We start from the raw sequence: 23,221 nt of genomic DNA, 5'->3' as shown, positions 1-23,221 counted from the left end.
ATGTGTGGGCACACTTGATTTATTTAGGTTTTCGCGGGCCGCGTAAATCACTTCGGCGGGCCGCATGTGGCCCGCGGGCTGTAATTTGCCCACCCCTGATTTAAGCAATTCTTTATTTCGTCTCAAGCGCACACCAGGAAGCCCCCACCCTCTTTTTCGGCCTATGATCTTTAGTTTATTGGTCAGTTGATTTTTTTTTATTTATTAAACGAAAATTTTAACTTTTTATATTTATTAACTATCCCATCTCTCTCTCTCTCTCTCTCTCTCTCTCTCTCTCTCTCTCTCTCTCTCTCTCTCTCTCTCTCTCTGTCTCTCTCTTTGTCTCTCTCTCTCTATCTCTCTCTCTCTCTCTCTGTATTGCACTTATAATTTAAATAGTAGCCTTTACTTTTCTTTTTATACATGTTTGGGCGAAAGGTTCTTTAAAAAAATATTTGAAACAGGGAAACTTTGATTTGGTTATACTTTGTATTTGGGATTAGATTCGCAATCTTGTTTTTCTCAAGTGAATGTTTAAACAACCCAATATATAACATGTAACATCAACCAAAATATTAAATAGAGGGTCTATTCCTTCCTGTACATATTGTTTTCTCTTGATAAAGTTTTAGAAATATTTATTAGCATCATAGGCTTACAACGGGAATCTATTTTAAAGAAAAAAAAAGTCAAATATTGTTATAGCTAAAGATGACTAATTATTAGTTAAATATTTATTCAAAGAAAGTCTAATTATATTCTTTGAAATTAATATTTATTTTTAACGTTCCAAACCAAAAATATTAAACTTATCCAAGTAGTTTTAAATTATTTCAATCACAATATGTAACAATAGCCTAATATTTTACAATTATTGTGGACAAAATAGTGTTATTGACAAAGAGAAATAACTCAGTATAACTTAACACTAAGTAGTCTCTAGTTACTTCCCTTGAAATGTAAAAATTATCATTGACTTTTTTTTTTTTCAGATTTCCGCGAGTGTGCCATGCCGGACAGTCCAGATATCAAACCAAATTGTCCACCAATCCACTCCCCCAAGTCATCCAGTATGACCAGCATGGCACCAACAACAAGACCCCTTTCTTCAAACAGCAATATATCTGGTCAGTTTGTTATCTCGAACAGAAATATTAAGTTAGTAATAAAACTAGAACTTGAACTAGTAGTAATAGAACTAGCTTATTCAGTTATTGCTCATATTTTGAAACGAGCCTTCATTTGGTATGCTAATAACTGTAGGGTTTCTCTCAAGCTTGTATGACACATAGTGGTTTGATGACAAGTAGAACTTTTTAAAATTCCAAAACAATGCTTATAATAGCTTTCACGTGTATAATTTTTGACTTTCCAGAATAAAATTCTCAAAGAAATACACACAAATGCATACATTTAACTAGATCTATATCGATATAGTCAGTGGCCCTTGAGAAGCACAGGGGAGATGATGTAAAGCAACCAATCACCTTTATAAAGTTGGGTAGACTCAGGGGGCATCCTAAAAATCTCGAACCCTTAAGTTTGGAAGCCAAGCACCTTACCACCTCATAGATTTACCTACAATTTTAAAAATACAATTAGATTAGTTAAATTAACTTTTAGGACTTACATTCCTACAGTTATTTTATAATATTATTATTTGTGGTAATTTAAATTAATTTAGAAATATATTTTTTGTGTCTTATTTGAAAGGTGTAAATGGCAGCCACTCCCCTCACAGTACTCTGAACAGACGGAGTCCATCACCACCTATGTTAGGTTCCATCATGAATTCCTCCAGTGGGCAGCAACTTCCCCCGGCATGTGGGGCAAGACAGCTAAGCAAATTAAAACGTTTTCTCACCACGCTGCAGCAGTTTGGTTCTGACATATCACCCGAAATTGGTGAGCGAGTCAGAACATTGGTTCTGGGATTAGTAGTAAGTAGAGACTTTAAAAATTTATTTAGTATTTTGTTTGCACAAAATAATCTATTTACTAACAAACTATTAACCGAACCATACCATAATTTCAAAGTTATTTCTTTAAATAAAGATAAGACCATGTCACTGATCAAGTTTATTAATGGTTGCTGATAAATTAAAAATATTCAAAGTATTTTTGATATACAATCATATATCTTATTTAATTAAATTCATCTTTTTGAACAGAACATTATTTTTGTGCAATTAAAATTTTAAATGTCTATTTTTGTTAACCAAAGCTATTAATTTTTTTTATTATAGAATTCCCACTTGTCAATTGAAGAGTTCCATGGGAAACTTCAAGAAGCAACAAATTTTCCTCTCCGACCTTTTGTCATTCCATTTTTAAAGGTAGTCATTTCTTTCTTTCAGATAAAATAAAACTGCTAATTATGAAGTATTGGTAATGATGCAATCCTCATAGAACATTTTTTCATTGCTTTCAATAACCAAATTTCTTTTCGCAGGCCAATTTGCCACTTCTACAACGAGAGCTGATCCACTGCGCTCGCATGGCCAAGCAAACACCTCAGCAGTTTCTGACACAAAATGAGCACATAGTGTTTGACCCTACTCATTCTCCACTGGATGGCCAGGATTCAGTCATGTCAGAAATCAATGAAAATGGCAAAAGACGATCTCCTGACAGGTAGCAGCAAAATTTTATAACTAATTATTGGACAGCTTGGTAAAATTATCAAAAATAAAAAAAAAAAAATTGATCAATATAAAAATGTATACAATATTTCTTGTTGTCAATAAAGGCCTAAAGAGAACGGCCTTGACTTGCACATAGACTCTAGCCATCCTGCTAAAAGACATCATGGGAGTCACCCTATCAGTCCAGTATCAAGCAGCAGGGTCAGCCCTGGGTCAACTTTTAACCTTTCAACTGGGCCCATTAGATTAGAGGACATCAGCAAGTCAAGAGAAATGAGAGAACGTGAAAGGATGGAGAGGGAACAGATGGAAAGAGAGAGAGCAGACAGGGAACGAGAAAGAGAAAGACACTTTTCAAGTTTCAGTAAGTTTTATATTTAATCAAAAAGTTTTGGGTTAAAACTTTCATTGCATTATTCTAGAAACCTTAAATTAAATATAAATTGGTTCAAATGTCAATTCATTTTTTTTTAATTTTTTTTTTCAATCTAGGTTTTCGATCCACTGAATCGTTGGATCACTTAGAAAGATTAGATGATGATTGGAGACACGTAGAAACTGTAAGTTTTGTGTGTGTGGATGTTTTGTTTTTTTTTCTCTAAAACTGATATTAAAATAGTCTATCTTAACAATAATGGCTCAATGTTAATCCAAGAAAATAACCACATTTCTATCTTGGTATGAATCATAGACTGAATTTATGTTTGCACTTATAAGGCTGTCCAATTATTTGAACTTCAAATGTACCAAATGCTAACCTCTTTATGGGGTGTATTTCAGATGTTAAATTGTATCATTGGAATGGTGGACAAAACTAAAAGAGCCATGGCAGTACTCCAGGAAAGAAGTATCAGAGACAGAGAAGAGCTGGCACTGTGGGCAAGGCGGCAAGCTGATGGCATTGATGCTGATGTTAAGAAGCGCTCTGGAGATGTCATGGCTTACACGTTAAGGCAAACAGAAGAGCGAGTCAGTGAAGTGAGACGCAGAGCTGGTAAGTAAAAAAAAACCATTATGAAATAGTTTTAAAATGCAGGGAATAATTTTTTAAACCATTAAAATGTGTGTTTTTTTATTTTAAAAAATTATAATCTTTTTTTTTTATATTTGCCTTTTACCTATATACTTTTCTTTTAAAAAAATATGTCTGCACATATTTACAATAGAATATTTTTAATGTTTTAAAAACTGCTGTAGCATTAAAAGGTTAAACTGAAATTTTGGCCATTTGTCTAGAAGAAGCAGTCAATGACATGAAGAGACAAGCCATGTTGGAACTACAGAAGGCTGTGGCAGCAGCAGATCAGAAAGCAGCTGACTTGGTTTCCAGTGAAAGAGCAAAAATGGAAAGGGCCATAGCAGAGGCCAGGAAACAAACCCATTCAGATTTACTTATGACACTTAGCCATCAAGAGGAATCTGCTGAGGTAAGCAAGCAGCAGTTATAATCTTTTCAAACATATTTTTCTTACATTTTTTTACAGGCTTTCTAAGCTTATTGTTACAAATTTTATAAAAGTAATAATGTATGCATAAATATTGTTATGAAACAAAATAATGTCATTTAATAGACAAACTTTCTATCCATTAAATATATAGCTTTACATTGAAATAATGAAAGCACTACTCTTTAACTTATTTTGTTCTTATAGTGTTTCATACATTTTTTTCTTGTCTTTTATTTTAAATACCATAAATTGAATAATAATAATAGTTTGAAATTATTTCTTTTAGAGCTGTTGGAACTGTGGCCGTAAAGCCAGTGAAACTTGCAGTGGGTGCAATGTTGCAAGATATTGTGGATCGTTCTGCCAGCACAAGGATTGGGAGAACCATCACCATGTTTGTGGCAAGGCACATATCACTTCTGCTGCTGAGGCTAGAGAAATGAGACGTGCAGCACTTATCAGCGCAGCTGCAGTGGCCTCATCCACATCCTTGTCCTCTACATCCAGCAAGGATTTGGCATCATCATCATCTTCTAAAACAACCTCATCCACAGAGGCATCTTCTGTCAGCTGTGTTTCTCCTGCACCCTCCACTGTTCCCAGCCTCTCAGCCAAAGACAGCACAAAACCAGCAACTGTTGTTGCTCCTCCTTCACCATCTTTTAAATCTTCAAGTCCAGCTAATTCAGACCGAACCACCCCAGCTCAAGACACCGATTCTCACGTGTCTTCTGTCCCAGAAAGTTGTCCTGTGTAGCACACATTTGAAAAAACTTGAACATAAACTTTGAGGAGTCAGATCGCACATTGTTGTTCTAAATAGTGAAACAATAAAGGCTGTTCGTCTTTTTTTTCCTTCATGTGTAGGATACTAAGCCCAAAGTCTTGATGGTCTCCTGCATTACATTTTTAAATGCTTTCGTAATGGTGGGTCAAGCAAAGAATTTTAATGACAAAAGTAATGACATCCACGACATGATAATCCATGCTTTGATGCTGTGGGTTCTACCGACCCTATGCCTTGACAATAATTGATCTCCACTCAGCTAGAGACACCATTTAATTTAAAGCTATCAGGATTTTAGATTGATCATAATAGCTTAGACCTATTTGTAGACTTTTGCATCTGCCATATCCATGTTTGTGGGTTTTTTTATTTGTGATGTAGCACTTATCAAATGTACTCCTGTCACATTAACTTGACTATTGTGTTCAAACATGTATATATTTATTGCAGTGATGAGTTTGTACATTTGAATTATCACCATTTCATAATAGTGTGCCCCTTTTGTCATAATTCTTTTATTGTACCGGTAACAAAGAAACATATTTTTTAGAGTCAAAAGAAACATATTTTTTAGAGTCAATTAATCCAATATTTCTAAAGTACGATTTTTTATCTAGCAAGAACCATAAAAAAAATCATATTATGATCTATACATCAGGTTTATCTCCTTCAAAAATAAAAAACCTGAAAAAGAAATCATGAAATATATGAAGTGTACATTATTAATACATCAATCAACACAGCCATTGGACTGTGATACTGGTATTCTAGTGATCCATTAAATGATAGCATTTTTTCTACTCACAATTAGTTACCTCCATTACTGAATCACAGAAACTGTAGATCTCATTATTTTTTTATTAATAATTATGCAAACTAATCTAGTTAAAATTGAATTGTTTATTCTATAATGCAGAACAATCATATTTCTCTATTTAGTTATTTTCTTGACATTTTTTCTTATTTACTTTTGCTACGGAAGCACAGATTGTTATCCGGCTGATACTAAAATTATTCTTTTAATTTTCTTACAAGAACTCGAGTGTTTAACTTTATTTTCAATCTGCCAAAAAATTTTCTTTGAATGGTAAAGGGTAAGATTAATTGCTATAAAGTTGGATTTTTTTCCTTTTATTTTTTACTGGGCCTTTTGTGCTTTTTTTATTTATTTTGGGAGGTAACTGTCTCATTACTGTCAGTATTTTGTGGAGTGGATATACTTTTTTTACTTGTAAATATTTCAGAAAAAGAAATATTTTGTGTCATATAAACTGCAGTTTTTATTTTAATAAATGGAATTTTCTAAAAAACTTAGTAAGTTTAAAGACTATGGTCTAAAATTTTCTATGTATAAATACGGTTGGTGTTTTCACATTGATTAATATTGTTTTGACTGATCTGATTTATCTAAAGTTTGGTGTATATTTGTTTGAATTAAACTATCTTATTCTTAATATATATATATATATATATATATATATATATATATATATATATATATTAACACAACTCCGAATTTTAAATATCAGCATCCAGGTGTTCATTCTTGTTTAACATGAGATCTGATTGTATCATATGGTGGTATATCACTTTTTCAGACATTCTTGTTTAACATGAGATCTGATTGTATCATATGGTGGTATATCACTTTTTCAGACATTCTTGTATTATTTTTTTCAACCCAGTGCAATACATATATCATTTGACCATTTTCTTTCTTCTTCAGGAAGTCATCATTTAGGCTCAGATGAATTGTCAGTTAATATAATAAGATACTATTTCATAATAATACAAATAGTAATGTTAAATATTTTGTGTGACCTTTCTGCATTTTTTTTTACACTGACTATGGGCTGCTATGTGTCCAAACTAATTGGCTTCATCTTAACTGTAACCTTAACATTCAGGCTGTTTCTGCTGTTAGGCAATACTCGACTGAGACTGTTTAATTCAAGGAAAAGCTGCATAGTATTGTGAGTGCAGGAGCACTATTTTTTTAAATTCTCTTCTTTAACTAATCACTGATGTATCTATTTGGAAACAGCCTTGACCTTACATTCCTGAATCTCATTACTCATTATTCTTTTTGTTCTTCCTCAATTTTGTAAAGAAACTGTTTCAAAGTCATAAAAATGTACTTCAAATTATCTTGCTAATATTTTTTGAAATAGTATAATCTATAGTCTATGTATCAAAAGGGGGAAAAAAAACAAAACACTATCAATATGGTAGTTAAAATTTATCCGATATCTAGCAATTTTCTTTTTATTTTTAAATCATGACTTTATTTTCTAGTGACCACTGGACATTTTATAGCCCTAATTACATGTTGCTACATTATCAAAACTCTTGTAATCTACTTGATTGTGATATTTTATTGCTTGATATTTGAACCATGACATGTTAGCAGCATTTTAATATATTTTTTTTTAACCAATCTCTTTGTGCGTCAAAACACTTTTCAGTGCAATTGTCACTAAGCAAGGGGCACATATTGTGGGTCCATTAACCACACAAATGAGGATTAAAAAATTTCTTGCCCAATGCATTAGTTTATTTTTTGAATAGTTTGCTAAACCATAGATTTTGACTTAGTATTCAGAATTGGGTTGCATAAAAGTTTAAGCCTAATTTGTGTTAAGTGCTTGAACATGTTCTAAACGTTAAAGTAAATTTGTATAAAATTATTTATTATTTTTAAAGCATTTTCTTCACATCAGTTCCAAATAGCCAGCAGTTTTTTGAGTAGACTAAGTGACATTAAATACTTATTACAATAAGTAGGATTTTATTCTAGGCAGCAGTAGAAAGTTAAATGATTCAAAGTTAGGATGTGGGAAAATAATGAAACAATATATGTTGAAATCATAATACAATAGACAAAAATATTTTTTTAACTTATTTACCACTCTTGTCAATAAATTTTTCTTAAGCACAAAGTTTCTATAAAGCTAAATACATATATCAAGAGCACTGCCTCGTAGATCTGTAATAAACAAGTCAGCAGATTGCAATATAGCTAACCCTAAACCGTAATGTACATAATTTTAAACTATGTAATGATGATCACAGTATAACAATATACTGGTGAGAGTTTCCTGACAATCTCTGGTGCCATGGGGTACTGTATATAAAGGGCAGAATGTGATTTTATTTTCTTGAAACTTTCACATTTAATATATAATATGTTCAATGTTTCGTCCCATTTTTTTTTAGTCTGTTTTGTTTTCATCTTAACAGTGACAAATAAAATACTCATTATTTGACAGAACTTTGTTGTCACTATTTTCTGTGTTTAACTCTGTCATCTATAATTGTGACACAAGGGTGTCATGTGGCCAGTATAACCAAACAAAAGACATTACTGTCCTCATTTTGGAAACAAGAGCTTTTTCTTTATGCTATGAGATAAGTTTAAAAGTTTATCCATTTCTGAACCAAATATAGAAGAAAGAAAAATAGGCCTATTATGTAAAAATAATTTTCTCGTCAGGAATTTGTGTTGAGTCGACCAATAAAATGCTCGTAATTATTTGTTCTATAGATTTTTCTCTACCATTCTAAAGAAAGGATATCAAGTTATCAAAAGGTTTATAGAATGAAAAATAACAAAGAAATGTATGGACTGCAGCTAAAAAACCCTTGCAGGCCTATAGTTAAATGATACACATTTTTAATAAAAGATGAAAAACTTTTTAAACAAAATAAAATTAAATTTTATTGAGAATATATAAACAGCTTTCAATTTCAATAAAGATATATGTAGAAACACAAGTGAACTATTTAAAATATACAATGCAATTCATAAGTCTGTCTCTAAAACTAACAAAACTACAATCAGAACAAACCTTCAGTATCAGTCACAATACAAGAAACAAAATGCACTATGTCACTTTTAAATCATTAGAAATGACAATCAACATTGGTATCAACACGATGGTGCCTCGCCTCATTTCAGTATTCCAGCACAACAAAGGCTTGATCAACATTTTCCACAGCGGTAGATAGGTCATAGAGAATCAAAGGAATGAACACATCTCCAGACCTCACGATACTGGACTTTTGGCTATGGATCTATATCAAAGACTGAGTTTATGCACTCCATAACAATTAAACAACACTCAACAAACTTGAAGAATTAATCAACCTCAATCAAGAAGTCGTCCATAAATGTTATTTAAGCTTCAGGAAGCAATGCAATCTCTGTCTGGAACAATATGCTGAACATTTTCAACAGTTGCTATGCAATTATTTACCCTCCTTTGTTGTTACTGATTTTTGTGTTTTGTTGAGCACAAAAGTAACTCAATACATTTAGTTTGTTTTTACTGTTGTTTTATTTTAGAGACGGAGACTTATGAATCATAAAAACTACACCCAGTCTCTCATCTTGAACTTCCTTGCATCAGCCTTTTATGCACTGCATCAATTCTATTTAGAAGTCCTCACACACACATTTACAAACAAAAAACATTTCTTTTTAATTTTTTTTTGGTCCGATGCTTCAGGAATATTGCAGAAATAAGAAGCAAAAAAACTCTGATATGTTTTCTTGAGTTGAAGTAAGTTAAAAGTTACTTTACTTTAAAATCAAAATCATGACATTGACCAAATCAAAATTCATCAAATTTGAATTTACCAAAGTAAATAAAAATGTTAAAAATTGAGCTTTACATTATAGGACACTAAAATGGCAGATATTTAGTTCTTGTTTAGTAAATAAAATATAATAATAAAATGTTTTTCAACAACATGACTTTGTGTAATTATCACATAAAGAAAAAAAAAGAAACAATATTTCAGCAAAAACAGTTTGATAAAAAAAAGTATTAATCTATGTGTTTAAAATTATTTTTCTTATAATTTTTAATGACATTGTATAGAATCATGCCATTGATGCAGAAAAATAGTAAACCAGCCAACCAGATCAACATAAAAGTGTTGTAGCCTTCAAATTCTAAATAATAAGCTGGACACAGCCACACAGCCTGAAAGTAGAGCAGCACAAATTAGATTTGAACCAAATAACATTTGTTCTAATTAAATTATTTGTTTTCATGTAACAATCTTAGACAATTGGAAATAAACTTTTTTTTAATGAACATTTAGATTAAATGTGTTCATTCCAAATCTTCTACTCTCTGTAAATAAAAAAAACGTATAAGATAAGCAATATATAGCAGATCTGAATTATTACATGATTTAAACATGATCATAGACTGCTCAGTGCGTTCTGGGAGGAATATCTAACAGGCTTCATGCTGTCTTTAAGAATACTAGAAACACAATTTATACAAATCTCTATTCCCCATTTAGATTGAAACTCAGGACCCTCAGTTTCTATACTCTTCAAAACTGTGTAGTCTGATAAAACTCCACCATGACCAAACTAAGGATACAAAACTGTGTAGTCTGTTAAAACTCCATCATGACCAAACTAAGGATACAAAACTGTGTAGTCTGATAAAACTCCATCATGACCAAACTAAGGATACAAAACTGTGTAGTCTGATAAAACTCCATCATGACCAAACTAAGGATACAAAACTGTGTAGTCTGATAAAACTCCATCATGACCAAACTAAGGATACAAAACTGTGTAGTCTGAAAAAACTCCATCATGACCAAACTAAGGATACAAAACTTTGTTGTCTGATAAAACTCTACCATGACCAAACTAAGGATCCAAAACTGTGTAGTCTGATAAAACTCTACCATGACCAAACTAAGGATCCAAAACTGTGTAGTCTGATAAAACTCTACCATGACCAAACTAAGGATCCAAAACTGTGTAGTCTGATAAAACTCTATCATGACCAAACTTAGAAACCAAACTGTCAACAAATGCACATTTTAAACTAGTAACATACATAAAAAAAATTATATACAGATAGTATTGAGATTAATGTAAAAAAACATCAACAATCAACAATTACCTGGCCAAAAAACCATAAACTAGCAAGACTCAAATATTGAGTAGCATTCATGTGAAGGGATGGTAGTACTATGGGCAGTAGACTCAAATACCATAAGAAATACTGGGGAAAAAAACAGTCAAAATAATCATGATATTGCCTTGGTACAATTTTAATTAAGAGTGACCAAAAAAATTATTAATAATTAAATTAATTATATATATATTTTTTTAAAGGTAACCCTTTCAGACATTGTGATCGATTGGGGGGGGGGGGGGGGCGCAGAGGATGTTAAGCTCATCTGTTTCTCTGTCTGACTGTTTCACAAGGGTGCCATATGGTCAGAACAACTACCAACAGCTTTTACTTCCACAATGTATATTAGGTACCCATTAGAGTTGAGTGGGCCCAGAGGCATCCTAAAAATCTTGAAGCTCAAAATCCCAGTTATATATATGTTTAGAGATTCTGAGATATATGATGTTCTTAACTAATGATATATCCACCTCCAGTACTATGATGTTACATAACGTCTGCAGTAAGCAATGTAAGTAAATATCAGTTTACCTGTGATGTACAGACTTTATTGGCCATGACAAAGATGAATGTGCACAAGAACCAGGCCATAGGCTGGTCTCGATGAAATGTCAATGCCACAGCCACAAGTAGGATTACTTGAGGTAAAAAGACTAGCAGGCGGAGGCACAGGGGTACACCGAGGGTGGGGTCGGAGGTTAGGTAGAGTAGGTAGAAGTAAGGTGAAAAGTTGTGCTTGATGTCACCTCTGACTACATGGTAGAGATAAGTCTCAAAGAGGAATGTCCATCCATACCTACAAATATTAAGAAATCAATCAACATCAGATGATAAAATATTACATTAAGAATAAAAAAATTGAAATTCACCTTAATTTAGGAAGTATTTGTAGTAGAATGGAGAGGGTTAAGTTATTTTAAAAACTTTTAAGCCAGATTCTTTTTTTTTTCAATGCAACTGGTTGATTCAATATACATAGATCTCTATTTAATAGTTTTTAATAAAACATTACAGACAGTATTTACATAAATTATCCATACCGATGAAGAGAAAAATTAGGAACATAAAAAGACATGGCAATGTTGAAGTTCAAAAAGAACAGTAAGAATGATAAACACTGTTCACAAGTCACATATATATTTCCAATGCTCTCCCTTTCTTTCTAGAACAATAATTAAGATGTATATTGCTTTTAGAATTTTATAATGAATTGCAGATTGTTTACTTTTCCATAACTAAATGTTTTCTTTAAAATTTATCTTCTTCTTATCTTATATAATACAGACGTTACTTCAAAAAAGAAGATGATTACGTCCTACGCGTCATGCATTTAGTCATGCATATTAACCAATGACTTAAATTCTGCCAAGTCACTGGTTTTCCTGGCTAGCTCAGGCAACCCATTCCATGCTCTAATAGCACTAGGGAAGAAGGAGTATTTGTACAAATTTGTCCTAGCATATGGGACGAGGAATGTGCCTTTATCTTTGTGTCTTTCAGAGTATTTTATTAAATTTTGTTTTTGTATTTGAAGATTATGGTTCAGTGTTTTATGTATGATTGCTACTTTACTTTTGAGCCTTCTGTCCTGAAGGCTTTCTAAATTTAGTGATTTTACTAAAGGTGTTACTCTAGTCAAATGTGAATATTCGTTTGTTATGAATCTCACTGCTCTATTTTGTGTCTGTTCCAGTTTCTTAATGTTTTCTTGAGTTGAGGGGTCCCAAACGGAGGATGCATATTCTATTATTGGCCTAACCAAGGTTAAGTAACATTTTAGTTTTATGTTCTTATTTGATTTATAGAAATTTCTTTTAATAAATCCTAATGCTTTGTTTGATTTTTTTGTAGTTTCATCAATATGTGGATTCCATGATAGTTTTTCATTTATTATAACACCTAGGTATTTTGCGTTTTTAGTCTGTGATACTGGTTTGCCATGAATAAGATAAGTGGAATTAATTTGTTTTAGTTTTTTTGTTACTCTTAACAACTGACATTTTTCTGGGTGGAAAGACATGCTCCAATTTGATTCCCATTTCTGTAATTCATCTAATTCTCTTTGTAAAATATCTGTGTCTTGTGTTGTTTTTATTGTTCTATATATTATGCAATCGTCTGCAAATAATCTGACTTTTGTTCCTGAACTAATGCAATTTGGTAAATCATTTATGTAAATTAAAAATAGTAGTGGACCCAAGACTGTACCTTGAGGTACACCTGAGTTTACTGTTATCGGTGTTGATTTAGAGCCATTTATTATTACAGTTTGTTCTCTCCCTATCAGAAAGTCTTTAATCCACTGATGCAGTGGACCATTAATGCCGAAATATTTTAATTTTTTAAGCAAACTATGGTGGTGAACTTTGTCAAAAGCCTTAGAAAAATCTAGTAAGATAGCATCTATTTGTTCACTATTATCTAAACCTTTTGAAAAATCATCAATTAGTCCTATTAGTTGTGTTTCACATGATCTATATTTCCTAAAGCCATGTTGGTATGGTGTGAGGACATTATGTTTGTCTAAGTGGTTTATGATGTTGCTACATATTATGTGTTCTAGGATTTTACATGTGATGCTGGTAAGTGATACTGGTCTGTAGTTCCCTGGGTCAGATTTTTCTCCTTTTTTAAATAGGGGGGTGACATTAGCTTCTTTCCAGTCCTTTGGTACTCTGCCCTGGTTAAGTGAAGCCTGAAAGAGTATTTTGAACACTGGGGCTAGCTCATTACTTAGTTCTTTGAGTAATCTAGCTGGAATACCATCAGGTCCAGAAGCTTTATTTGGTTTGGTGTTGGCTAATAGTTTTTGAATTCCATTTTCTTGTACTACTATATCTTCTATGTTGTCTACTTGGTTCAAATTCAGTAATATGTCTTTGTCTCCTGGGGCTGAGAATGCTGATGCAAAGTATTTGTTTAGAATGTTTGCTTTAGTTTCATTATCATTATGTATTATGTTATGTTCATCTTTTAATGGCGGTACGCCTGTTGTTTCCATTTTCTTAGACTTAATGTATGACCATAGGTTTTTGTTGTTATCTTTAGATATTACATTGTTTATGTATTCACTCTGCAGCTGTCTGCTTACTTTTTGGGTTAAGTGTTTAATTTTTATATACTTTTTGTAAACTCTTTCTGCATTAGTTTCTTTAAATTTTCTATAGAGGTTTTCCTTCTGTTTACAAAGCTTCTTTAGTCTATTATTAAACCAGCATTTATTTATTTTGTTTGATGTGTATTTAGTTGGTATATGATTTTCTATTATGCTTTTAAGATGGTTTTTAATGAAATTCCAGAGGTCATCGACTGGTTGGTTAATGTCTTTTTCTAATAAGAATGTTTGTTGAAAGTTTAGTGCAGCTTGGTGTAGTTGTGTTAGGTTACATTTATTCCAGAGTAAGATTTTTCTTTTGGGTTTTGTATTGGCTACTGCTTTTATCTGACTGTGTATTTTTATGATCTCATGGTCTGATAGACCAGGGATAATTTCATAATCAACTACTAATCCAGGTCTGTTGGTTAAGAAGAGATCTAATGTGTTGTTTAATCTAGTTGGCTTTTTAATGATTTGATCTAAACTTAGGTTGTGTAAAGTTTCTATGAAAAGCTCATTTATATCCTTAAGGTTTTGGTGTTTATCTATGGTTAGTGTTTTCCAATTTATATCAGGTAGGTTGAAATCACCCATAATCCAAAAAACTGCATAAATTTAGATTTATATTCTAAAATGTCTCAAATGGAAATAAAATAAACAACATAAATTTATTCTTTTTTAATTATCTTTCCTATTTACAAATAAATATCTGGATTCTGTTTATAAATTTAGAAAGTTTTTGTTATTTCAATGTGTTGTTCTTAGAAAAATCACACCTTGTATAATGTATTTTTGTATGTAATTAAGATTATTTCTTACGTTAGAAAGAATTACTTACATGTAATAAAATATAGTTGTTAAAATTCCTAATATTCCACCTGATATACTAAAGAACAAAATCCTGTCTCTGTTGGGCAGCAACAACTTCCAGAAGCAGAACTTCCTTTGTTGGCTTTTATTGTCAGCAGCATCACCATTCAGGTACAAATAAATAGGTAGAGAAAAGGTTATGGGATAGATCTTAAAGTGAATGGCCAAGCCATAAAACACAGCTGACCACAGTGTTTTGCCCTGGACTAGCAACAAGAGAGACACGAGGACCAGGTACGCCATGACTGACTCTGCGTTCCCACGACTGGACACAGTGGCAGACAAAGGGTTCAGCAGCCAGAACAGGGAGCAATTTCTAGCAATGTGATGCTCATGGCCCATTTTACGGAGAAGAGTATAAATGGTGTGGCCTGTCAGGACGTCAAACGCTATGAAAATAAGCTTGCCAATGAAAGGGGTGACCCAAATATTAAGAGTTAAAACCCATGCCAGCAGTGGAGTGTAACGGTAGGTTGCTCTCTTGTAAACAGATTCACCCTGCAACAGAGAAAAAAAAGTGGACTTATGTAAGTATTACTTACAAAAAGAAATTATCTTAAAACTAAAAAGACTTCACAATGCTAATAAACAAGTGAAAAAAGTTAATTTGAAAAAAAAAAAAATTTGTAGGACAGTGATGCACAACAATTTTTAATCTTGGGGGCCATATAAATTTCTAACATGTGTGTCGCGGGCCACAGGAGCTTAAAAAAATGTTAGAGGCCAATGAAACTAATTCTCTCAAGTTTCATTATGCACTGTGGACAGATATTTCAAGGGGACAGCACCTCATCACAGGCCAGACACGGACCTCAGGACATAGTTTGAGCAACACTAGAAGATGATATAATCCTGTCTCAATAAGTCTATTCTATAAACAAGCAAAATATAAAATTAAAATACTTTACAAAAATAAAGCTTATCTAATGGAAAGAACTCCACATTACAATATATATATATATATATATATATCTCAATAGTTAGGCTCTTCCGTGCTGTGTATTATGCAGATAAGTCAAAAGGCGGTAACACTCAAATAATGAAAACAAATAACACAGGCGAAAGGCCAACAATATAAGATAGTCGACGCTGATAGCAAATGTCAAATAAGAAGTTTAATAATAACGAAGGGAACCATCGAATGTCAGCAAGCTAAATCTCTCTGTTCATAAAACCCTGCTTCTCTCTATAGCAGTCAAAAGTATGTTTACATTTTGCTACTCTTCCCCAAAACCTAGTCTTGTTTTTTCTAATCGCGTCATTGTCTCTAAGTCAAAACTTTCCCATTCTATGAAACAAATAACTAATTCCTAATGGTGCCATATCACAATAATGTAGAAGTTATTTCCCTTTTGGTATCAAACAAAATAATTAATTACCAATAATTAATTGAGTAAAATGTTCATTTTTTTATTCATTCATGTTTTATTAGGTACAATAAATAATTATTTCGAGTTTTAACTTGATCGGAGAATGGATGTGGAAGAAATAATGTGTAAAATTATCTAAGTGGACAAACCCCACATATTTAGCCATATATGTGAATACTGAAAGGTTTATTTCCCTTGTTGGTATCAAACAAAAAAATCAGTTGACTAATTGATCAATCTTTTATTGATTTTATTTTTCATTGATTATTGTCTTTGCCAATGAATAATTGTGCAAAGTTTCAACTAGATGTGATAGATCTTTACAAGACAGACAGGCACAGTGAGTTGATATAAGCTTTGTAAAAACAAAAATTAACTTTGTTTTGTTGTAAGTAAAGGCCTCTTAATAGGTATTTTGTATGCTTTAATTTGATAGAATATGAATATAAATTTTCATGAGTGTCTGTACCGATCCTTCCACTCTATGCACTCACAATTGCTCAATCCTCTTGACTTTACCACTACAAGATTGTTATTACTGGTTATTTCATTGTTTCATTCTTCTTCTTTGTTCTCATTTTTTTATGTTAGGGTTCAGATCAGTTATCCTATTATCTGAGAGGAACCATCCAGTGGTTTCCAGATCAGTCAGTTCTCCATATATTTTTCTCTATAGGAGGGTTTTGGGATCAGAGTCTTATTCGGGCCTCTTGATAGAGTATGTAGCTTTGAAGGACATGGTCGGCATTCAATGGTGAAGTTCATTGCTTCATGACAAAAACAACTAGAAGATGTGGGATTGAGCACCAGATACTCACCTCAACAACAAACTTGGCTGCATCAGTAAAAACATGGTAATCAACGTCAGTAAACTTCACTGACATATGAGCATCTTGCCAGACTCCATACAGCATGAGAATAACTCTAGCCACAAATGAGAGGCCATAGATCTGATTCATTTCTTGATGTGGTGAGGACTGAAAACATTAAAAGAAAGCCTATGACAGTGACTAATACATGTTCATACCAGTAATTAATTCTTCAAAATTGTATTTAACTAATGGCTTACTAGGATTTTATTTGGTCAGCACAACAGTCCCATCTGCACTGGGATTCCAACTCAAATATTTCTGGGTAGGAAGACAAAAAGGTTTTCAATTTCAACTCTTAACTAGATATTAGTTTGGTACTTCTTAGCTTCTTTTAGATGTGGCAATAAAGAGAGAAGGGTGAAGAACATTCAATACTAGTGATTTTTAATAGCATAACACTATTTGAATAGATTTAGCCATACTTGCATATAAGTGTAATAGACTAAGGTCCCATTCAGACTTAAGTCATGGCTAAGGGGGGAAGGGGTGTGTGGTTAAGTGCTTGGCTTCCTAAGATGGGGTCCTGGGTTTGAATCTTGTTGAAGACTGAGATTTTAAATTTCTGTATATTTAGGGTGCCCCTGAGTCCACCCAATTCTTAATAAGTACCTCAGTCCTGAGTTTAGTTGGGGAAAATAAAGGCAGTTGGTTGTTGTGCTGGTAAAATGACACCCTCATTAACTGTAGGCCACAGAAAATACATACATCTGCCCAATAGATCACAAGGTCTGAAAGGGGTACTACATGGCTAAGGTACTAACTTCCTAAATCTTCTCCCAATGAATTTCTAAGTATCTGTATATTTTTAAACAATCTAAAATCACATATCTTTAAATCTACAAATTTGATAAACGAAACTGTAAGACAGATAGTCATCTGATAATTTTGTAAAAACTAATATTACCATCAATAATATTGTTTAGTATAAAGCTATTTCTTGCTTTTAGCCCACATACTGTGACACATATTACTAACTGACTTTAAAATGGAATGGAAAGAGTACCATATAAAGTTTTCTGACAGTTTGTATTGCTGCTTTTTTTCATGATTCTGTTGGTCACTCACTAAAATTAGAGGCTTTGAGTTACAACATGCACTTTCACAAAACATAAATCTAAGAAACGAAGACAAAATCTAGATCTAGATTAGACTGTCTAGATTTAATCTATAATCTACTTTGACCTATCATGAATATGATTTAGATCTATAATAATCATTGTTATCATGGTACTAGTAGTTGGCGCCTGATCTTCCTTGGGGTAGGTTAAGATACATAAAGAGAAATCTAGATCTAGCTGTGTTGAATATTGTTCTGTATTGTTTGTTTGTTTTACATGTTTTGGATGATCCTTCAGAGTTGAAGATAATTACTTCCTAGTCCAAACCTCCCGCAGGACGACGGGGGATGGGAGCAGGCAGGGTTTGAACCCTGGACCATCGATAAATCTGAACGACAGTCCAGCGTGCAAACCGCATGACCAGGCAGCCATTCATGAATTCAAGTACTGTATTGTCTGCATGACCATGTGCTTTGACCCTGACACTGTGTACTCACCTACTCAAGAATCTCTAGTAGTCTTAGTAGATTTCAACTCAAGAAAACATGAAGAAACTGAAACTGAAACAGACACAAAATAGAGCAGTGAGATTCATAACAAACAAATATTCACATTTGACTACAGTAACACCTTTAGTAGAAGACTCAAAAGTAAATTAGCAATTATACATAAAGCACTGAACCATAATCTTCTAATACAAAAACAAAATCTAATAAAATACTCAGAAAGATACAAGGATTAAGGCACATTCCTCATTCCATATGCTAGGACAAATTTGTACAAATAATGCTCCTTCTTCCCTAGTGCCATTAGAGCATGGCATGGGTTGCCTGAGCCAGCCAGGAAAACCAGTGATTTGGCAGAATTTAAGTCATTGGTTAACATGCATGACTAGATGTATGATGCTAAGGATGTAATCATCTTTTTTTGAAGTAACGTCTGTATTAAAAAAGATAAGATAATATTCTAGCAATAGATGTAGTAAATCTATATATTATATTGTATATATATCATGGGCATAGCCAGGATTTTTTTTCATGGGAGGGGGGATTCTCCCCCGGCGAAAAAAAAAATTTGTTTGTATGTATGTGTGTGTGTGTACATAATTTTTATTACATTCTTTCGGAACACGTTTATTGTGCCCTAGAATAGGTTGTTCCTGTAGTTAGTGGAAAGATTGTTGACTTCCAGCCATTGCTAGCAAGGGGGTCTGGGGGAGCAATAGGAGCTCCCCCCAGCGCGGAGCGGAGCCCCGCCGCCAAGAGCACTATTTCTGGTATTGAATGCCAACAAAATGCATATTCTGAGGTATCTACAGTGCATTTTCCTGCTATTAAAAAGTCTTATTTCAAAAACCGAGTGTGCTCTGTCACAATCTTACTAAGGGGTCGACTTCCAGTTCGGCATAGGATTTCCTTGATTTGACCCGATCTCTATAACTGACTCCTAAAATCTGTCTTAGCCATCTTTGTTGAGCCACATTTAGTGTTTTTCAATTTCGGCAGATGACTATTCACTGCACTTTATTAATAGATCCCAACAGTGGTAGAAATGTGTAACCTCTCTTGAATACACTTTTGGAATTAGGTGACTGTAGTTTGCTTTAGATTTTATATCGAAAAGGGAAGTTTTATCGTCAAAATCATCTGTTGGGGGTTTTAAACTAAAAAATCTCAGGACTTAGTTGGGTGTTTTTTAAATTCAAAACCCCATTTAGCTACGATCATAGAATTTGGTAACTGTAGTTTGCTTTAGAATAATATTGAATATAGAGGTTTTCCACCTCAAAACGCTCTGTAGGGGGATTTTAAACTCAAAACCATCTGGAGGAGAGGAGTTTAAACTCAAAACCCCCAATTGGCTTGGTTACGCTCAAATAATTTTAGTGTGTAATTTGCTTATTTTATATTTAGAGGTATTTTTTAGCATCAAACCCTTCTTAAGGGGGATTTAAACTCAAAACCCCTTTTGGCAACACTCATCTATAACATTTTGAGTGCGTAATTTGCTTTTTTTTTTTTAAAATTAAAGATGTATTTTTTAGCTTCAAATCCCTCTGGCGGGAGGTTTAAACTCAAAAACCCTTTGGCTACGCTCATAGATTTTAGAGTGTGTAATTTGCTTTTTTTTTTATTGAAGATGTATTTTTAGCTTCAAACTCCACTGAAGGGGAGTTTAAACTTAAAACTGAGTCAAAACCCATTTAGGTACGCTCATAACATTGGAGTGCATAATTTGCTATTTTTTCATATTGAAGAGGGGGTTTATCATAAATTTTGGAGGGGTTTCAAAATAAAAATCTTCCTTAACTGTGCTCTTGGAATTTGGGGATTGTTGTTTGCATTTTTTTGTTTTGTTTTAAACTCAAAACTCCCTTGGCTGCACTGGGGCAAGTGATTGTTTAGTATTAAAATCTCACCTAAAATAAACAAAATCAAAGCAAAAAATCAGTCACTTAAGTCCGTCTCCCCCCCCCCCTCCCGATTTCATTTCGGGGGGGGGGGGGGGTGTTGAACCCCAAACCACCACCCCTCGGCTACGCCCATGATATATATATATATATATATATATATATATATATATATATATATATATATATATTACATATATTATAAACATAATGATAATGTCACAAGTATCTTATATAATACAGATATGCTACTTAAAAAAAAAAAAAGATAATATGAAATATGACACTGTGACTGTAGTGTAGGTAGACTGTAAACACTGTAGTCATGTAGTCTTACTGTCGTCCTGTAGTGTAGTGTTAATACACACCTTTTACACTATCATTACTATTACTATCACTATGAAAATTGTGACCCAATAATAAAGAATTTCAACTTCAAGACAATTAGACATAACTCAAGGCTTCAAGCCATACACATTGAGTGACATTGTAACACATAGACTACCATAGTTGGCATAGTTATTCAGTTTTGACATTTTCAATGATTTGTCGAATGACTTGTCGATTTGAGATACTTCTAACTCGAGTTTGAGAAATTGAGTCAGTAAGATATTTTTTTCAGGTTTTTTTTGAACTAGTCTAGGCCTAGGCACTACCTACCTAGACTATGTCTAGTTGCTAGTAAATGAGTCACTACTAGGTATGCTATGTATCATTGTATGGGCATGGGCCTGCCATACCCCGGACCCATGCATGGGTGGCTTTACTTTAAATTTAATTAATGAAAATTAATCAATCTAGATTATTGTCACATTCTTAAGTTATTCTATGTTATGAGTTATGGTTATGGTATACAATAATAGTTTTTTTTTTCGACATAATCACATATCTCTGTACACTACATCATGATACTATGATAGTAATGATACTAGATTTAACTAGTAGCTTTAGAATACTTTAGATCTAGACTAGAGTCTAGTAGTAGTAAACACAAGGGAAGATACTCTTATCGTCATTTATCCTTCAAAAAAGAAGATTATGGTATACTCACAGACCTATATATATGTATATCTGTATATGGATGTACCCCCAGACCTATATAAATATAATCTATAGGCCTACATTTCCAAGAGTCTTAGATCTAACTCTAATGACTCTAATGTATGTCATTCTAAAGACTATTACGAAGAAGAAAAAATCTATCTAAACTGCTTATTGTTTGACAGCTACGCTGCTGAGAAGGGCATAAATCCCGTACGAAAGTATAAGTTGTGGGCCGGTGGGCAGAAGCGGACAGGTACTAAGGGCATTTCGGCAAATGCCCAGTAGGCAAATCTATACGCAAATGGTAGTAGGTGCATCCAGGGGCGGACTGGGTATCAAAATCGGCCCGGGCATTACCATATAAACCGGCCCACAAATGGCATGTCATATATTTTCGGTTGGGGGGGGATTTTTATCCCACTCCGCAATTCATATATATGCCTATATATATATATATATGTGTGTGTGTGTGTGTGTGTGTATGTAATTAACCTTCATTACATTCGGATCTTTCATTCTTTCAAACTTTTTTTTTTCTAGCCTAGAATACTCTCTTCCTATAATTAGTGGAAAGACAGTACACACCGCCAAAGGGCAGATAGGAAGTCCGGGGGGGCGCTGTGAGCTCCTCCTAGTGGGGTCCGGGGCGAAGCCCCGGAACAAAGAATTATTTCCGTTATTTTAAGCTTTAAAAATGCATATTCTGAGGTATCTACAGTGCAATTAGCCTGCTACTCTTTCGCTAAAAAAAAATCAAAAACCAAATCTGCTATTCAATGGAGTCCAGCGACTGGTAGAAAATGGTAAAATGCTTTAGTTTTTGTACTGGAGGGGGAAGGGAAACCACAAAACCCCTTTTGGCTACGCTCATGAAATTTGGTGACTGTAGTTTGCTTAAGTTGGCTGCACTGGGCAGTAAGTAAAATTTCCTTTTCAGACAATGAGGTCTGAGGCAAGTGATGGTTTGAAGACCCTCCCCTCCCGGCTACCCCCATCTGTTATATTATAGGTGTAAGCCTAATTCTCTACAAAATATATAAAGTTTGATAATGCATCGAAAACTGGATGTATGCATTCGTAGGATTACATAATGTATTCTATTTATAAAAACTATAAACAATACAATAGCAGCCTAATGAGTTTGAAGCTTTTTGGTATTACTTACAGATTACAGACGTTTCTTCAAAAAATAAAATTGTTACGTCTTACGCATTTCATGTGTCAATCTAGTCATGTATGTTGATCTGTGACTTAAAATATTACTAAATCATCTCAGGCAACCCATTCCATTAAAAGACAAGAGAAAGTAGAACGGTTAGAGAGGCACTTACTTAATGTGAAAAGCTCTTGCTTCCTCCTAGTACATTCTCAAAAACGCCATTTGTATAGGAATATACCATGACCCATTATTGAAAATATAAAACTCCTTTCATTAAATATCGGATGTGACAGCGCTATATAAATTATTGTAATTATTGTAATAATTTTCATCATTAATGACTTCATACTAAGTTGCTCGACCGACTAACCCACTCTTTAGTGGACGAGGTCTTATCTGAAAGCCAATGTGGTTTTAGAGCCGGTAGAGGTACATCTGACATGATATTTGTTCTGCCACAATTACAAGAAAAATGCAAAGAGCAGAACTTAAACCTATACGCTGCCTTTGTGGACCTCACCAAGGCTT

At 33.4% G+C, this 23,221-nt stretch overlaps 2 protein-coding genes across 26 annotated transcripts in view; one reads left to right on the top strand and one right to left on the bottom strand.

Annotated features, from left to right (window-relative positions):
* LOC106071291 (protein CBFA2T1-like) overlaps positions 1–8,133 on the top strand; it is a 68,571-nt gene extending 60,438 nt beyond the window's left edge. For 9 of the 10 annotated variants that reach the window (XM_056034918.1, XM_056034916.1, XM_056034920.1 and 6 more), the window contains 9 exons: positions 975–1,109; positions 1,696–1,922; positions 2,229–2,318; positions 2,435–2,616; positions 2,732–2,991; positions 3,120–3,187; positions 3,408–3,621; positions 3,864–4,054; positions 4,362–8,133. In XM_056034918.1, the coding sequence (XP_055890893.1) occupies positions 992–1,109; positions 1,696–1,922; positions 2,229–2,318; positions 2,435–2,616; positions 2,732–2,991; positions 3,120–3,187; positions 3,408–3,621; positions 3,864–4,054; positions 4,362–4,832 (1,821 nt within the window). In that variant the 5' untranslated portion in view covers positions 975–991 and the 3' untranslated portion in view covers positions 4,833–8,133. The remainder of the gene's footprint in view (positions 1–974; positions 1,110–1,695; positions 1,923–2,228; positions 2,319–2,434; positions 2,617–2,731; positions 2,992–3,119; positions 3,188–3,407; positions 3,622–3,863; positions 4,055–4,361) is intronic. The other variant, XM_013231367.2, reaches the window with a different exon arrangement.
* A 421-nt stretch (positions 8,134–8,554) lies between these two features.
* LOC106071293 (GPI mannosyltransferase 1-like) lies at positions 8,555–21,509 on the bottom strand. Of its 16 annotated transcripts, none has more exons than XM_056034922.1 (9): positions 21,151–21,489; positions 18,802–19,019; positions 18,578–18,640; positions 17,220–17,280; positions 16,969–17,127; positions 14,749–15,278; positions 11,345–11,609; positions 10,799–10,900; positions 8,555–9,850 (listed from the first exon to the last, which is right to left on the bottom strand). In XM_056034922.1, exons 5-9 carry the CDS (start codon positions 17,107–17,109, stop codon positions 9,692–9,694), a joined length of 1,197 nt encoding a protein of 398 aa, XP_055890897.1. In that variant the 5' UTR covers positions 17,110–17,127; positions 17,220–17,280; positions 18,578–18,640; positions 18,802–19,019; positions 21,151–21,489; the 3' UTR covers positions 8,555–9,691. The 16 variants fall into 16 exon arrangements, with proteins under 16 accessions (XP_055890897.1, XP_055890899.1, XP_055890901.1 ...); XM_056034924.1 differs by having other exon boundaries at positions 18,578–18,634; XM_056034926.1 differs by lacking the exon at positions 18,802–19,019 and having other exon boundaries at positions 18,578–18,634; positions 21,447–21,509.
* Positions 21,510–23,221: the final 1,712 nt, after the last annotated feature.

Source organism: Biomphalaria glabrata, chromosome 7, assembly GCF_947242115.1.
Source record: "Biomphalaria glabrata chromosome 7, xgBioGlab47.1, whole genome shotgun sequence".
Lineage (NCBI taxonomy): Eukaryota > Metazoa > Mollusca > Gastropoda > Planorbidae > Biomphalaria > Biomphalaria glabrata.
This window is presented reverse-complemented; position numbering and strand designations above follow the sequence as displayed.

Bases quoted from the DNA above. Each gene is read 5' to 3' on its own strand.
- LOC106071293 (XM_056034926.1), bottom strand. From the start codon at position 17,109: ATGAATCAGATCTATGGCCTCTCATTTGTGGCTAGAGTTATTCTCATG. The intron at 11,610-14,748 runs GTAAGTAATTCT...TAATATTTGTAG, and splicing joins ACAACTATATTTTATTACAT to GTATGGATGGACATTCCTCT. The intron at 9,851-10,798 runs GTAATTGTTGAT...CTCTACTTTCAG, and splicing joins GTTTATGGTTTTTTGGCCAG to GCTGTGTGGCTGTGTCCAGC.